This window comes from Pituophis catenifer, unplaced genomic scaffold (genome assembly GCF_029215685.1).
Source record: "Pituophis catenifer annectens isolate HBS135680 unplaced genomic scaffold, rPitCat1.0.hap2 SCAF_3, whole genome shotgun sequence".
Lineage (NCBI taxonomy): Eukaryota > Metazoa > Chordata > Lepidosauria > Squamata > Colubridae > Pituophis > Pituophis catenifer.
Genome location: NW_027256883.1, coordinates 103,809,248 through 103,827,613, shown reverse-complemented (window position 1 = coordinate 103,827,613; position 18,366 = coordinate 103,809,248). Strand labels below are relative to the sequence as shown.

At 46.8% G+C, this 18,366-nt stretch overlaps 1 protein-coding gene across 1 annotated transcript in view; it reads left to right on the top strand.

The window, feature by feature from the left end:
* HMGCS2 (3-hydroxy-3-methylglutaryl-CoA synthase 2) overlaps positions 1-12,172 on the top strand; it is a 71,980-nt gene extending 59,808 nt beyond the window's left edge. The window contains exons 8-9 of the mRNA XM_070940883.1: positions 10,888-11,013; positions 11,684-12,172. Of these exons, the coding sequence (XP_070796984.1) occupies positions 10,888-11,013; positions 11,684-11,790 (233 nt within the window). The 3' untranslated portion in view covers positions 11,791-12,172. The remainder of the gene's footprint in view (positions 1-10,887; positions 11,014-11,683) is intronic.
* Positions 12,173-18,366: the final 6,194 nt, after the last annotated feature.

Here is an 18,366-nt window from a genome sequence, read left to right as displayed (position 1 = left end):
GCGTTGCAGTAGTCAAGGTGAGAGGTGATGAGGGCGTGAGTGACTGTGCACAGGGAATCCCGATCAAGAAAGGGCCACAACTGGCGAATCAGGCGAACCTGATAAAAGGTCCCCCTGGTAACAGCCGTCAGATGTTCCTCCAAAGACAGCTGCCTATCCAGGAGGACTCCCAGATTGCGAGCCCTTTCAGTGGGGGCCAAAGACTCACCCCCAATAGTCAATGATGGAGTCAACTGACTATATCGGGATGCCGGGAGCCACAGCCACTCAGTCTTGGAAGGGTTGAGCTTGAGCCTGTTCCTCCCCATCCAGATCCGCACAGCCTCCAGGCACTGGGACATCACTTCAAGGGCATCGTTGGGGTGGCCTGGGGTGGAGATGTACAGCTGGGTGTCATCAGCGTACTGATGGTATCTCACCCCAAAGCCACGGATTATCTCACCCAGCGGCTTCACATAAATGTTGAACAGAAGGGGCGAGAGGACCGATCCCTGCGGCACTCCACAAATGAGAGGCCTCAAGGTCGACCTCTGCCCCCCTGCCAACACAAACTGTGACCAGTCGGAGAGAAAGGAGGAGAACCACTGCAACACAGTGCCTCCCACCCCCAACTCTTCCAGCCGGTGCAGCATGATACCATGGTCGATGGTATAAAAAGCCGGTGAGAGATCTAATGGGACCAGAACAGAGGAACAACCCCTGTCCCGAGCCCTCCAGAGATCTTCCACCAACGTGACCAATGCCGTTTCCGTGCTGTGCCCAGACCTGAAACCCGACTGGAACGGATCTAGATAGGATGTTTCATCCAGGAATTGCGGAAACTGTTGCATGACCACACTCTCAACAACCTTCGCAATGAAGTGAAGGTTGGAGACAGGATGATAGTTAGCCAATATTGCCGGATCCAGGGATGGCTTCTTGAGGAGAGGCCTCACACCGCCTCTTTCAGGGCAGCGGGGAAGTGACCCTCACTCAATGAAGCATTAATGACGCCCTGGAGCCAGCCTCGTGTAACCTCCCGGGAAGCCAGTACCAACCAGGAGGGACACGGGTCCAGTAAACATGTGGCCGCACTAAGTCTCCCCAAAATGCTGTCCACATCATCGGGAGTCACAGCATCAAACTCCTCCCAGATAACATTCTCAAGACTGTTCCTCGTCACCCTGCCCTGATCTACCCAGTCAGAGTCCAAATCCCCCCGGATCTGAGTGATTTTGTCATACAGGTATTGTCCGAAATCCTCCGCCCTGCCTTCTAAGGGATCCTCCCACACTCCCGGATGGAGCAGGGAGTGGGTCACCCTAAACAGGGTGGCCAGATGATTCCCTGATGATGCAATAGAGGCGGAAAAGTAGTTAGACTTTGCCGTCTTTATCGCCACTAGGTAGGCCTTAATATGCAACCTTACCAGTGTTCGATCAGATTCAGCGAGACTGGCCCTCCAACCGCTCTCCAGGCGTCTTTTCCGGCGCTTCATTTCCCTCAGCTCCTCAATAAACCAAGGAGCCGCACGGGATCGGCATCGGGTCAGAGGCCACAAAGGCACGACTCGGTCCAAGGCCCCACCAGCCGCCCGATCCCAGGCGGCTACCAGGTCCTCGGCCGAGTCATGTGCTAGATCCTCAGGAAATGGGCCAAGCTTCGCCTGGAACCTATCAGGATCCATCAGGCACCTGGGGCAGATCCATCTAATTGGGTCCGCCTCCCTGCAGCGAGGGGTCGCGGTTCGAAGATCTAGGCGAAGGAGTGAGTGGTCAGTCCATGACAAGGGTTCCATGTCTATATCCCCTATAACAAGACCACTTAACCACTGGCCAGAGACAAAAATCAGGTCCAGAGTGTGACCTCCCCTGTGAGTAGGGCCGTGAACTAACTGGGTCAGGTCCATGGCCGTCATGGAAGCCATGAACTCCTGAGCCACCTCAGACGTTTCACCAACGGATGGCAAGTTGAAATCACCCATGACTAAAAGCCTGGGTGTATCTACTGCCACCGTGGCTATCACGTCGAGTAGCTCAGGTAGGGCTGTTGCCATGTGGCAGGGAGCCAGGTACGTAAGCAACAAGACCATCTGGACCCCATGGCCCCACCTCACAAGGAGGGACTCACATCCGGCTATCTGAGGCACAGTGGTCTCCCTCGGATCCAGATCCTCGTTAATAATAACCGCCACCCCCCCCGCCCCTCCCCTGGGCCCTCAGCTGATGGAATACTCTGAAGCCTGGTGGGCACATTTCAACCAGAGGGACGCCACCCTCTGGGCCCAACAAGGTCTCCGTAATACCCGCCAGGTCCGCTCCTCCCTCTTGTATAAGATCGTGAATGAGGGGGGCCTTATTGACCACGGACCTGGTATTGCACAGCATCAGCCGAAGGCCCAGCTCCTGAGTATCTAAGCCACCTAGTATCCGAGCAGAGCCTTGGGGACTGGGGCAAGCAATTGCTCTCAGACAGCGAGTGCGAGCCCCCAACACCTGATATGGTCCCCTGCTTCCGCCATATCTGCCCCTCCCATCTACCGTGCCGATGGTACAGCCCTCATAGATATCGTCCCCCATCCCTTTCCCAATCCCTCATCCGGTGCCCCCCAAATCGTTACCCTGTGCCGGGCACGGCTCTGACCCTGGTGGATTTCCCCCCCCCCATCTGCCATAGTCGTCTTCCCAGTATCTTTAAAAGAATAATTACAACCCCCCCCAGAACCCCTTAAAATCTTTAAAAAATTCCCTAAAAAGCCCCATAAATTCTTCCTTGCTCCATGCCATCTCTCCGGACTCCAAAGTCCGTCATCGAGATAGGCCCTCGATAATGTGGGGGGCCAAACCTGCGAGAGGGGAGAATCTCGCAGGGCGAGGAGTTCCGACACCGAATACATATAGTCATCAGGGGAAACAGTCCAAGGGTGGGGGACCGCTGATGTTACAGACATAGGGAAAATTCCAGTCCATGGTCAGGCCGCCAAGCTCCACTGTCCTCTCACAACAGTGGCTAAGGAGGTGCATATCATTCGACCCCGAAAGTTTCCAGGGTGGCCGTCTCTCACCAAGGCCAACCCATGGAGACTTTGATAGAAAGCTCAGGGGTGAGGATAGCCATATTCTGCCTCCTCGGGCCTTATGTCCATAGAACCAGTATCCTGCCTGGGATTAGCGGCATCAGGGAATCCAATATCCAGCTCAAAGGAGGTTTAAGTTCGTAAATGTTCGTCAAAGCAGTTCTACATGGTAGGGAATCCAGACAGGCCAGATGGAAGTGGGGAAAAATTAGGAGTAGTTCAGCAAGCCAAGATGGATGGGAAGCTATGATTGTAATAGGCCAATAGGCCAAAACTCAGTCCGAAGGAAGGAGGAGGGGGGGATTCAAACCGCATAAGTTTGTAGTCATTTTCCGGCCCCAGTAACCCTCAACCTTCCATTCTAGTGGGTAAAGCTCCCCTATTTTGTCCCCCCCTATCCAGCTCACCCTGGGGGGGGGTCTCTTGGTCTCCCTGGAGGTAACCCTTCCCCCAAGGGTCACATACTCTCCAGTCACCCCGAAATCAGATCTAAATCCACTACTGAAGGGTCCTGTGCCGTCTGTTTGGAAGTCTGTAGGCCCTTGGGAGCCACCCCAACCTCAGGCGCCATCGCCACGGTCACCGCCTCGGCCGCCGCAGTCCCCATCGTCATCGTCACCATCGGCCCCCCCACAGACGTCCCCAGCCACCCCCTGCCTCCAAAGATCCACCTTGAGGCATCCAGGGGCGTGGGGAACCTCCGTAGGGGCCTCACAACGCCGACGTCGTCCAGGAGCTGCCGCCACCGCCGCCATGATCGCACGTGGCCGCCGTCGCTGGCGCCACTCCCCTGCAGGCCGCAGACCGCCGTCACCCACCGCCGTCCCGACGTCATCCCCCTCAGAGCTGGGATGATCCGGGGAGCCGACAAAGCTCCCAACGGGCTCCTCAGATGTTGCTTCGCCCGGGCGGGGGGTCATAGATGTTTGAAATGATCCCCCTGAGCCCCCCCAAGCCGAAGCATCGCCCCCAAGAAGCCGAGACTCAGCGTCGGAGCGCCATCTTGGGCATGCGCAGAAGAAAAATCTCAAGAAAAATCTTGAGTTGGAAAGGTTTGCAAAACCAAAATTACCGCTGCAACCTCTGCACGCTGAGCGGATTTTTGTGGGGGTGTGATTTTAGTAACCTATTTTCCATGCTCAAGCCAGGCAGCTGCACCCCATTTTGGCCCCCCATCAGTGAAGACTGTGAGGGCATTCACCAAAGGTTTTAATGAGATACCATTCTGAACTATGATTTCTATCTGATTAAAGGCAAGCAGGCGCGGATCTGCAGGAATATGATAAGAGATTTTCCCAGCGTAATCAGTCAGTGTTGCTTGCAAAGGAGAGGAGAGGCTAACCATGCGCTCCCAATCTTTCAATGGCAAGGGAACTATGATATTAACAAGATCGAGACCTAGAAGGACCTTGCAGCGTTCCCTTCCCTTAAAAATTAACTCTGCATGCATTTGTGCTGGCACACTAATAGTATGATTAGGGCTGTGTGAAAGATATAGCCATTCAATTATTAACAAAGAAGGCTTAGGCTTACTTTGTTGTTGGAATTCCTGAGCTAATACTGCTGTAGGTTGTTTTGCGGTTGGAATGATAATCATTAACAAGGGAAGATTTTCCTGACATCTATCTACCGAAACCAATTTCAATGCTTCATTAAGTTTTGTGAAGACTGCTTTATGAGCTTGGGTAAGTGTGATCACCTCAGATGGATCTTTCTTATTCCTTAATGCATCAAACAAAGGACTAAGCATATTAGTAGGAAGACCCACGTATGGTCGCAACCAATTAATTGAACCCAAAAGTTGCTGTAATTGAACATAGGAAACTTTATCCTCTACCTTTAGCTGAGGAATTTGTGGATGTGAATATGTTTGCAATAACTTGTGACCTAGATAAAGAAATGGCTCTTGTAGCTGTACCTTCTCTGGTACTATCTGCAAACCATACGCAGCTAGATCTTGTGTTAAATGTTCCAGCCGGTAGGGAGGAATTTGTGGCCCAGCAATTAAAATATCATCCATATAATGATATACCAGAGCTTGAGGATATCGTTGCCTAAAGGGTTTTAAAGCTCTCGCAACAAATTGCTGACAGAGTGTAGGACTATTTAACATGCCTTGAGGTAAGACAGTCCATTGATATCTTTCCGTGGGTTGATCAGCATTTAAGACTGGAACTGTGAAAGCAAACAATGGCTTATCCTTTTTACATAATGGAATGGTAAAGAAACAATCCTTTATTTATTTATTTATTTTAAATATACTTTATTGAATTTTAAAAAAAGGTTTAAAAAGAAAATATAAAATCTCAGGTAACATCTGAGGTATCGTGCAATTACATATATACAATATATACACAACAAGTATCTTCAGATCTATCTATCATTATTAGAGATAGGCATATCCTTATAGTCATGTTCTATTATTCCACCATATATACCACCTTTGCCATACTGCCTTAAATTTTGAATTCTCCTCATCTTTAAGCATACTGGTTAATTTCGCCATTTCTGCACATTCCAAAATTTTATTTATTATTATCACCTCTGGAGGGACTTGTTTATCCTTCCAATATTTTGCGAAGGTTAATCTGGCCGCTGTTATGATATGTATTATTAATTGCGTCTTGTCCTTAGAGAACCCGTCACCCATCATTCCCAGTAAGAAAATTTCTGGAGAAAATTCTATATCTTCTTCCACTATTTCCTGCAGCCAAGTTCGTATTTTTGTCCAGAACTTCTTTGTCTCTGAGCAGGACCACCACATATGAAAGAAGGTGCCAACCTCCTTTCCACACTTCCAACAAGTTCCTGAGGCGTTAGGAAATATTTTTGCTAATCTAGCTGGGGCTAGATACCATCTGTGAAATATTTTGTAGTGGTTCTCCCTATAAGTTGCTGATTTGGTAAAATTATAATTTCTATTCCAAGCCTCCTCCCAATCATTAAAATTTAGTCTGTGGCCAATATTTTTTTCCCAAATGCTTAGTTGGTTCCTAGCTATCCCTTCTACTCTGTCTTCGCCTAATAAGAGGTTATAGAATCTGGCTAACATTTTCTTTTCAATCCCCAACGTAATTTTATCTAGATTGTTGTACTTCGTCTCTATCCCAAATTGATCCCTATCTTTTTGGTATCTAGAGCTTATCTGCATGTAACTCCACCAGTCCAAATTAAAGCCTTGATTGTTTAGTGTTTCTCGAGGTCTAAGAGTACCATTTCCATCTAGTATGTCTTTGTACGTGCCGAATTTTCCATTGTCCCTTTTATTAGTAGCAAGTAACGCCTCCGTGATTGAGAGCCAAATCGGAATTTTGGTATAAAATCTTTGTCTAATTTCTTCCCATGTTTGGATCAGCGTCTCCCTTAATTTGTGTCTGTGAAAATGTAGTTTCTTTTTGTTCTTTGGGCCCCATAAATAAGCGTGCCAGCCTGCTTGTAAATCATGGCCTTCTAATGTCAGAATGTAAATCATGGCCTTCTAATGTCAAAATGTCATTACATTTTGTAATGTGACCCAATCTTTGATCCATACTAATTTGGCCACTTTCTGATATAATTGCCAATCCGGTAATCCAAAACTGCCCACATTTCTTTTCCCTTGCAGCGTTTTGTATGCAATTCTTGCCTTCTTCCCTTCCCATAAAAAATCTCGCATCTTCCTTTCCAAATCTAGAAAATATTTTTTATCCAGGTTCACCGGAATGGTTTGAAACAGAAATATGATTTTGGGAAGAATATTCATTTTAATTGCTGAAATCTTACTTGTAAAGGATAATTTTAGTTTCTTCCATCTATCTATGTCCTGCTTTATTTTTTGTAGTAATGGACTGTAATTGTCCTCTTTTAAGGAGGAATACCTTACAGTGATCCAGATTCCCAGATATTTTATCTTCTTTGCTATTTGAAGTTCCAGGGACTTTTCTAACCGCTTCTTGTTCATCTCCGCCATATTTCTTACTAAGATTTTGGTTTTGGTTTTGTTAAGTTTAAAACCAGCAACTTCACCATACTGTTGTATTTCCTGGAGTACCTTGGGACCAGATTTTAAGGGATCTTCCATTATCAAGTCCACGTCATCCGCAAAGGCTTGTATTTTAAAAATTTCTTTCTTAATTTGTAATCCTTTAATTTCTTTGTTGTCTCTAATCTTTCTTAATAGAATTTCCAGCGCCATTATAAAGAGTAAGAGGGGACAGGGGGCATCTCTGTCTGACTCCCTTTTGTATCCAGAATATCCGTGTCTTATCCCCGTTTATTAATATACTTGCTCTCTGTTTATGATATATATTTTCAATCATCTTTCTAAAATTTGTGCCGAATCCCATCAAGTCAATTTGATTAATCATGAATTTCCAATTTAGATTATCGAACGCCTTTTGGGCGTCCAAAAACGCTAACGCCAGCTGTTTTTCCGGGTGTTGTTCATAGTATTCTATGACATCTATTATTGTCCTCACATTATCCCTCATTTGCCTCCCTGGGAGGAATCCTTTCTGATCACTATGAATCCAGCCATTTAAGATTTTTTTTAGTCTCTCCGCAATTATACTAGTAAATAATTTATAATCTGAATTTAACAGAGAAATTGGCCTGTAGTTTGCTATCTGTTTTGGGTCAGCACCTTCTTTCAAAATGAGGGTAATATAGGTTTCCTTCCAGGAGTCAGGGATTCTTGTACCCACTAGTACCTCATTAAATATGTCCAACAATTCTAATAGTAGTTCTTACTCAAATTTTGCATAAATTTCCCCCGGGAGGCCGTCTGGGCCTGGTGTTTTATTTTTCTTTATTTTGGCAAGCGCAGATTTGAGTTCTTCCATTGTGATTTTATTATTTAACATTTCTCTCTCTTCTTCTGCTATCTGTGGCAAGTTAGCTTCCATCAAGTATTGTGTGATTTTGTCTGGGTCAATCGCTTCCTCTTTATATAAGGCTTCGTAAAATTTTCTCGCTCTTTCTAGCTTATCCCTTTCTTTTGTCAGAATGTCCCCGTTAATGTCTTCTAATATAAGAATCTGATTTTTTTCCTGTTCTTTTTTTAATCTATATGCTAGCCATCTTCCCGACTTGTTGGCGTTTTCAAAGTGATAATGTTTTATCCTCTTAATTTTTTGTGCCAACTCTTTCTGATCCAGGACATTAAGGTTATGTCTTGCCATCATCCATTTTTGTTTGGCTGTCTCGTCTCCCGGGTTTTGTTGTAGTTTACTATCTGTTTCCTCTAAATTCTTATTATAATCATCTCTAACTTTTCTTTCTTCCTTATTTTTGAACGCCGTGTACGAGATTACTACTCCTCTCAGATACGCCTACAAGGATTGTATGGGAAAGAAACAATCCTTTAAATCTATGATCATAACCTGAAAGTCTCTGGGAATCATGTTTGGATTTGGGGTGCCACATTGTAGAGATCCCATTGGCTGTAAAATGGCATTCACAGCCCGAAGGTCGTGAAGAAGCCTCCATTTATCAGATTTCTTTTTTATTACAAACACTGGTGTATTGAATGGACTTGTAGTGGGTTCAATATGGTTAGCGGCTAGCTGTTCTTTCACTAGCTCATGTAACGCTATAAGCTTTTCTTGTGTTAAAGGCCATTGCTCAATCCACACAGGCGTAGTAGATTGCCATACTAAAGGGAGAGCAGTAGGTGGCGACATAGCAGGGTGGATAAAAATCAATGATTTTTTTAAAAAAATCAAAAAAATCAGATTTTTTTAATTTAAATCGGATTTTTTTATTTAAATCAGATTTTTTTGATTTTTATTGAATTTATTTTAATAAAAAACTTTGGGGGTAAAAATCTATCGTAAGATAGTTTTCTATTTAGGATACATAAATAATTTAGTTTATTCAGCATGAAATGGAGCTTAGTTATGTAGCACAAGGCTGTATATTCTGCAACACTGGGACTGTCGGTGAGTCAACAGCGGGTCAAAGGAGTAGCAGAGATGACAGTTGCTCTTTAAAAATTATGATTTAAATCGAGTTGATTTAAATCAAGTCTTTTTACTAGTGATTTAAATCATGATTTAAATCTACTCGATTTAAATCAAGTCCACCCTGCGACATATTACCTATTAATCATCAATAATTAACTTTGCTTGAAACTGCAACATCAAATCTCTCCCCCACAGATTTACATGAATGGGGAGAATAACAGGCTTTAATTGGGCTGTGCGTTTGCCGTCAAGAGCTGTTACCGTAAGCCATTTGGTGCATTGAACTGCTTGGGGTCCTCCAACTCCCCACACAGAAGGCGATTCCGTAGTAGGCCAACCTGTGGGCCAATTGTCAGTGGCTATGACAGAGACGTCTGCGCCAGAATCAAGGACTCCTTCAAAAGATCTGCCATTTAACAAATATATGCGCTTTGGTTTTTCTTCTTGAATGGATTGTGTTACTGCCAGAATGCTAGGATGCAGGGAGCGGATAGGATTAGTAGAACCAAAGCCTCCACTTCCTCTGTTAATTTGCTCACCCTCTGCTGGCACTACATACGGAACAATCACCAATTGTGCCCAAGAATCTCCTTCTTTTAAAGTCATGGGCACATTTGTTTCAAATTGTATCATAATTATGCCTTCATAATCTGAATCAATGACTCAAACATTGGGACGACAAAAATCCCGTTTTTCTCTGTGGAAGACCGAGGGAGGACCAATCCCAGTGTTAATAGGTAATGGTCCTTTCAATTGTGATGACATTAAAGTAACAACTCCAGGGAAAGGAATGAATTTTTCTTCTTGATTAATCAAATCAATACCCGCGCTACCTTTCGTAGCTGCTTTAGCATTTTTAACAGGAATTGCGGCAATTGGGCCGGGGCTTGCCGTGAGCCCGAAATCTAGTTTCCCTGACTTTCCCTGCACTGATTTGCCCAGTGAAACCCTTTCTTACATTTAGGGCAAACAGTTTTTGGTCTGGATGTTTGACCTCCTCCTGGCCCGCCGCCTTTATGGGCTCCGCCACCAGGGGCTCTGCATTGCTGTTTGAAATGGCCAGGTTTATTACAATTAAAACAATTGCCTTTGAGCTTGCCAAACTTTCCTTTTTGTAAGGCAGCTGCTAAGGCTTCCATCTGATGGACATTTGTGCCTATGTCAGCGCGTGCTTTTAACATAACAGCCAAGGTGTAATCTCCTCTATTAACAATAGACTGCAATGTGCGGCGGCAATCCACATTGGCATGTTCATAAGCTAGCCTTTTCATTAACTCTCCGCTAGCTTCCTCATTATCTACTTGCTGCTGAATAGCTTCTTGCAATCTATCAATGAAATCAGAGTATGTTTCACCAGCCCCCTGTCAAATCGCTGCAAAAGGTTTACTAGGATTGCCTGAGATCGGCACTTTCTTAAATGCTTTAATCATGCAGCGCCCTATCACAGAGTAAGCTGGCGGGGGTGTGCCATTGGTTTGTTGCTGTATTGTAGAAAAAGCACCCACCCCATATAATTGATCTGGTATATACAAACCTCCTGAATTGTTCCCTGCATGAATAGCTTCCCTCTGGTATTCTGAATCCCAAACAACATACTGTGCTGGTGTGAGAAGCATGCGAAACAAATCCTTCCAATCTTGTGGAATCAAATTATAGCCATTAGATATGCCCTCCACCATCCCAGTAGTATTTCTCAGCCTTAGCAATTTTAAGATGAGTGAACTTCAATTCCAGCTGAGGAATTCTGGGAGCTGAAATTCAACCATCTTAAAGTTGACGAAGTTGAAAAACACTGAGAGGGTGTAACACTGTCCTACCAGAGCATGAAGCTGCTGTGTCTCAAGATACCACCAGCTTTCTTACTGAAAGGTATCTGACTTTTTATTTCAGGCTCTCCCCTGGAGAAACTGGTATCCAGTCTTTCAGATTTAGAGACTCGCTTAGGCTCCCGGAAATGTGTTTCTCCTGAAAAGTTCAATGAGATCCTGAAAGTCAGGGAGGATACTCATAATTCAGGTGAGCTCAAGAAAATATAGTCTTAGTTTTGCCTTGTGTAACCAATGTCATCTGTCCACTCTCAAAATATTCATGAAAAAAGTGGCAATCTGTGGAGACTGCGCCCCTCCCCCAATGGTTTGGCTTTTTGGAGGACATCTTTGCTCTACAAGAACCCTATACTGTATGATAATTTGGGGATTGCTCTGATCTTGTTGATTTACCATGTAATAACATCCTATGCCCATGCTCATGCCATGCCATGAGATGCAAACATTTCTACTCTTCCTTGTTTCTTAGCCGCTGACCCCTACTATCGTGTTTCCCTGAAAATAAGACCGTCTTATATTTTTTTTAACCCTGAAATAAGCGCTTGGCCTTATTGCCATGCGTCAAAAGCCCAATTGGGCTTATTATTAGGGTATGTCTTATTTTGGGGGAAACAGGGTATTGCTAAGTAGGCCCAGAATAAAGACTACACATCCCTGAGCTGAATACATAGGAATCTCTTCTGGACGTTTGAAGGGAAATCATAATTTTGATAATGTTCTCCTGTCTCTTCAATGCATTGTAAATGCATATAGGAAGACAAGTGAGCATTGCTTTGAGAAAAAGTGTAGGTATCAATGCTAATTCTTCATATTGATTCTTACTGATTTGTATTGACTCATGTTGCTCTATCTTCCCATAGTTGATCACATTCCCCATGGATCCAAGGATGACCTGTTCCCAGGAACCTGGTACTTGGAGCAAGTGGATGAGAAAAACCGCAGGAAATATGCACGAAAACTAGTTTAGGAATAGAGTTATCATTAATGAGTTTTTTTTCTGGTAAGTCAGAACTCTAGATATAAGAACTCTTCATAGAAAGGAGATGTGCAGATGGAAGGCTCGGTTACCATTTATTAGGCAAAAAGGAAAAAGGAAAATACTTATGGAAATAAGAATTTTGTTAGTTTGGTAACTGCCTGTCTACCTATCCTGCTGTGCAGAAACATTTAAAATAAAGCACATAATTATTAGACTTTTATAGCTGGAAGAGGAATATGCCAATACTGTTCTTTCAAGCTGTTATATGTGTGTGTTGTTCAGTTGGGCAGCAAAATAGGCTGATAAACAAAGGTTGAATGGTTCGTTATTCATAGATATGTGCAATAAAGAATAATATCAAATCAGAAAATTCCCACGTGGGAAATCCCTTCTATCCTGCCTGATATCAAAACAAAAGGTGAAGAAAAATCTTGCAAATGCAGGTAGTCCTCGATTTATGACCACAGTTGAGCCCAAAATTTCTGTGGCTAAGCAGGACATTTGTTAAGTGAGTTTTGCCCCATTTTACCACCTTTCTTGGCACAGTTAAATGAATCACTGCAGTTGTTAAATTAAGTGAATCTGACTTCCTCATTGACTTTGCTTGTCAAGTTGCAAAAAGTGATCACATGACCTTGGGACACTGCAATTGTCATAAATGCATGCCAATTCCAAGCATTTGAATTTTGATCACGTGACCATTGGGATGCTGCAATAATCATGTGGAAAATGGTAATAAGTTACTATTTTCAGGGTTGTTATAACTTTGAACAATCACTAAATGAATGGTTGTCAGTTGAGGACTAACTGTAGTTGAGTATCTTTGAAAGTGTTTCTACAAATAGCCTGGTTATACACAAAAATTGCCATTATAGGGTAGGAGGAATTAAATATTGAGAAAAATAGATTGCATCAGCTATCCCAAGAATTTAAGAATGACTCCCTAATGCAGGGGTGTCAAACTCGATTTCATTGAGGGCCGCATCAGGGCTGTGTTTGACCTTGGGGGGGGCATGGCTGGGGGGGCGTGGCCAGCTTGACGTCACTTGTGTCAGGGGCACCTGAAGTTGGAGGAGATCCATTGTCTCCAGCGGAGGGCAAGACCAAGGAGAGGGTCAAACCCTTGTCCTCCAGAGGAGCCTCCCCGTTCCTCATAGGCCACATAGAGGACCCCTGGATAGTAGCACAGGCAGTGGAAGGTAAGCATCTAGCCCAGTCCTCGAGCTCCAGGGCACCGGGACCTTCTTTTTCCTTCCTTGCTCTCCTCGCCTGGCCCCCCAAGCTCTGTTTTCAACGGTGACGGCCTCCTGCAGCCCTCTGCCAACAAAAACGGAGCTCAGTTTTGACTGGCAGAGAGTTACAGGAGGCTGTCACGGCCCCTGAGCTCCATTTTTGCTGGCTGCAGGAGGGCATCATGGCTGAAAACGTTTTCACTGACAGAGGCATCGGAGGCCGGACCTTCACTGTTTCCAGGGTGGCCCCACAGACTAGGTCTAAGCACCCCATGGGCTGAATCTGGGCTGCGGGCCTTGAGTTTGACACCCCTGCCCTAAAATATCTGCAGTCGTCTTTGCTTCTCAGACTACCCTCCAGCTCATTCATACCAATAGAAAATATATTGTACACATGTTGATTTAAAGCGGGGGTCTCCAACCTTTTGGACCTCAGGGACCACCAAACTCATAATTTTAAATTCCGTGGACCAGCGGTCTGCAGAGAAATCGTTGCATTTCTCTCAAGGAGCCCAGCCAAGGTTTCCCTCACCGCTCGTGCTTCAGTGCTTTGACTCCCAGAGACAGGATGGGGTCCTTCAGGCAGTTAGCTTGGCCGCCTGTTAGCAGAGAGAAGCAGCCAGAGTCAACCCTGGCTTTGCTGTCCATTGCAGATGCTAGATCAGCCCCCTGCAAACTCTCGTCTCTCAAGGAGCACTTGTTGAAGTGCCACGGGAGAGTTTGGCCAGGCTCCTCGAGAGATTTATTTATTTATTTTTATTAAATTTATATGCCGCCCTCTTCCCGTAAGACTTGGGGCGGCATACAGAATTAAAACATATAACAATAGAAACCCTAAAAGCAGCCAATATAAACCCCAAACAAAATAAAATCTCATAGCAGATAATGGAATTCGCTGAAACAGCCATGTCTTTAGGTCGGTGCAGAATGTGCGGAGGTCAGGGGCCGTCCGGAGCCCGATGGGTAACTCATTCCAGAGTCGGTGCGGCCACTGAGAATGCCCTCATCCTGGGGGCCACCAGCCAACATTGTCTGGCCGATGGTACCCGGAGGAGGGCAGTCCTATGTGACCGCACGGGGCGGTGGGAGGCCGGTAGGTGGTGGTCCTGCAAGTATCTCGGGCCCATGCCATGAAGAGCTTTATAGGTAAGAACCAGCACCTTGAAGCGGATCCGAAGAACAACCAGCAGCCAGTGCAGCTCGCGCAGGAGAGGTGTCACACGGGAGTAATGAGAAGCTCCCGTAACAACCCACGCGGCCGCATTCTGGACCAGCTGGAGCCTCCGGGTGCACCCCAAGGGCAGCCCCATGTAGAGGGCATTGCAGTAATCCAGGCGAGAAATAATGAGAGCATGAGTGACTGTACGGAGGGCATCCCTGTCTAGGAAAGGGCGTAATTGGCGCACCAGGCGAACCTGTGCAAAAGCCCCCCCTTGTCACGGCCGTCAGATGTTCCACCAAGGACAGCCGAGAATCAAGGAGGGCACCAAGATTACGAACCCTTTCAGAGGGAGTTAGAGACTCCCCTCCCATCTGAAGTGATGGGGCAGCTAGATCAGGAGATGCCGGCATCCACAGCCACTCAGTCTTGGAGGGGTTGAGTCTGAGCCTGTTTCTACCCATCCAGGCCCATACCGCCTACAGGCACTGGGACATCATGGAAAGGGCATCCCCGGGTTGGTCTGGGATGGAGATGTAGAGCTGGGTATCATCACTGATGATACCCCACCCCAAAACTATGAATAATCTCACCCAGCGGCTTCATGTAGATGTTAAAGACCAGAGGGGAGAGAACCGACTCCTGCGGCACCCCACAGGTGAGGGGCCTCGGTGAGGATCTCTGACCCCCCGCCCAAGCAAACTGTGTACGGCCTGAGAGATAGGAGGAGAACCACCGTAAAACAGTGCCTCCCACCCCCAACCCCCGGAACCGTTGCAGCAGGATACCATGGTCGATGGTATCAAAAGCCGCTGAGAGGTCAAGTAGCACCAGAATGGAGGAAAAAAACCCCATCCCAGGCCCGCCGGAGATCATTCACCAGGGCGACCAACGCCGTTTCTATGCTGTGCCCACACCTGAAGCCCGACTGGTATGGGTCCAGATAATCAGTTTCCTCCAGGAATTGTGGAAGTTGGTATGCCACCATAGATTCAACAACCTTCGCTATAAAGCAAAGGTTTGAGACGGGACAAAAGTTGTTCAAGGAGGCCGGATCCAAAGCAGGCTTCTTGAGGGGAAGAAGCCTGCTTTCGAACCACCACCTCCTTAAGTACGGCGGGGAAGACCCCATCCCTCAAAGAACTGTTGATAATTGCCTGGATCCAGTCTCCAGTCAATTCTCTGGTTGCCGTAACAAGCCAGGAGGGACAAGGGTCCAACAAACATGTGGAGGCCCACAGTCTACCCACAATTCTGTCCACTTCATCAATGGAAACAGGGTCAAAGTCAACCCAGATGTTGCCTTCAAGACTAGCTCCCACTTCCTCGTCGGATCCTGCCCAGTCAGTGTTTAATCCCGTCCGGATCTGAGCGACTTTGTCTTGTAGAAACTGTACAAAGTCCTCAGCACTGCCTTGTAAGGGGTCCTCCCTCGCTCCCTGATTGAGGAGGGAGCAGGTCACTCGAAACAAGGCCACTGGGCGATTTTCTGCAGAAGCAATGAAAGCAGCGAAATAATCCCGTTTCGCCGCTTCCATTGCCACAAGATAAGATCTAATATGGGTTCTTAACTGTGCTCAATCGGATTTGGAATGGGACGATCTCCAACAGCCCTCCAGGCGTCTCTTCCAACGCTTCATCTCCTGTAGCTCCGTGGAAAACCATGGAGCTGTCCGGGATCCCTGTCGGCGGAGAGGCCGCAAAGGGGCGATTCGATCCAGTGCCCCGGTGGCAGCCCGTTCCCAGGCATCCACCAGGGCCTCTGGCGAATCGCCGGCTAGGTCAGTGGGAAATGTCCCAAGCTCCGTCAGGAACCTATCAGGGTCCATCAGGCGCCTGGGGCGGAACCAACGAGTTGGTTCCACCTCCCAGCGGTAGGGGTTGACAGACGGAAAGTCTAGTTTAAGGAGGGAATGGTCAGTCCATGAGAGGGGTTGGATGGAAAGTTCACCCCTACCCCGAGCATTTATCCACTACCCAGAGACAAAAATCAGGTCGAGTGTGTGCCCACTACTGTGAGTAGGGTCCTGCACAACTTGAGTCAGGTCCATGACCGTCATGGAGGCCATGAACTCCCTAACCAGCTCAGATGTCTCACCAGCTGATGGGAGATTAAAATCTCCCACAACCATCAGGTTGGGGAACTCAACCGTCAGTTTGGCTAAGACTTCGAGCAGTGCAGGCAGGACTGAGGATACGCAGCTGGGAGACAGGTACGTAATCAACAGAGCCGACTGCACTCCAGGATCCCATTTCAACAGAAGTGATTCACATCCGCCTATCTGAGGGACAGTGATCTCCCTAGGTCTAAGACCTTCCCTAATAACAACCGCCACTCCCCCACCCCTTGTGGCTGGTACAATACACAGAAGCCTGATGGACACAAATCAGAGAGGGGGACCCCCCGCTCTGGGCCTAACCAGGTCTCAGTGATACAAGCCAGGTCCGCACCCCCTTCGTCGATCAGATCTCGTACAAGGGGAGCCTTATTAACAATGTACCTGGCATTAACATACACCAGCCGGAGTCCTGGGTTCCACACTCCTAGCCCCCTAGGGACACAAGCAGAACCATGAGGGTCAGAGCGCTGAACCCGCTCTGAGATGAGTTTGCAGGGGGCCGATCTAGCGTCTGCAATGGACAGCAAAGCCAGGGTAGACTCCAGCTGCTTCTCTCTGCTGTAGTGCTTCCTGGACACGGTTTACTGCTCCGAGCCCCAAGGGCTCCGAGCCTCAAGTGCCCCATCAGTCCCCTGCAGCAGCTCCTCTCCAGCCGGCAGGTTGAGCCCAGTGCTGGCTCTCGTATGCCAAGCTGAGCCCTTCATCTACTTCACGCCATCCCCCATCAGAGGGACCCCACAAAGCCCTCACCACCCCTTCCATCCTTCTGCCCCCAGCCAGCCTTTTGGATGAAAATACTGGATTTTCAGAGGTTGGGTGGCTAAGGCCGGGAAGAAAAGGAAGAAGAGCAGCAGCGGTTCCAGGAGGAGGAGATATCTTTGAGGTATCTTTGCCCGACTTTTCCACACAAAGCCGACTGGCTCTTTCCCCTTCTTTCCCTGTGGCTTTTCTGGGGGGGGGGGAACCCTTCCTCTTTTTTTAACCCAGTTGGCGCTTTCCAAAGTTGGCTTTTCAAGTGTTAGCTGCCCAAATCCCCTTTGATTGTGATTTTTGAAAATTATTATTTACATCGACCGTCCCTTTCCGGACATCTCCGTTTTTCTCATTGATTTCCTCCCCCAACCATTACTTTCCCAAAGTCCTCCATTTGCTTCCAACCTGCTGTTTTTTGCCTGTGCAATTTAAAAACAAAGATTTAGAAATATTGGGCTTTAAAGACTTCTCTTTGTATTGGATTGAGAGATGAGAGTTTGCAGGGGGCCGATCTAGCATCTGCAATGGACAGCAAAGCCAGGGTTGACTCCAGCTGCTTCTCTCTGCTGACAGGCAGCCAAGCTAACTGCCTGAAGGACCCCATTCTGTCTCTGGGAGTAAAAGCGCTGAAGCACGAGCGGCGCAGGAAACCCTGGGTAGGCTCCTCGAGAGAAATGCAACGATTTCTCTGCGGACCACCAAAATTTTCTCATGGACCACCACTGGTCCACGGACCACTGGTTGGTGACCACTGATTTAAAGAAAATGTATAATAAATAGGCTTGAAATGGAGAATGATTTGTATGAATATGGAATCAAAGTATTTATTTTATTTTATTTTATTTATTTTATTCAATTTGTATACCACCCTTCTCCTAGTGGACTCAGAGCGGTGCACAGCCAGAACTAAAACACATACCAATACAAAATTTAAAATTATTAAAAGAATTACATAACTTTGGCCCAAATTTAAAACAATTCGAATTAAAACCCATTGACAATTTAAAAGCTAAAAAACTAAAAAAGACTAAACAGACTAAAAAAGGGGGGGGTTCACACCAGCCCTGCTTGATGGAAAAGAAGTTTTCAGGGCACAACGAAAGACCCGGAGATCCGATATCCTTCGTATCTCCGGGGGCAAATCATTCCAGAGGGCAGGAGCTGCCACAGAGAAGGCCCTCCCCCTGGGGGTCACCAGCCGACATTGCCTGGCTGACGGCACTGAGGAGTCCCTCTCTGTGGGAGCGTACTGGTCGGTGGGAGGCTATCGGCGGCAGAAGGCGGTCCCGTAAATACCCAG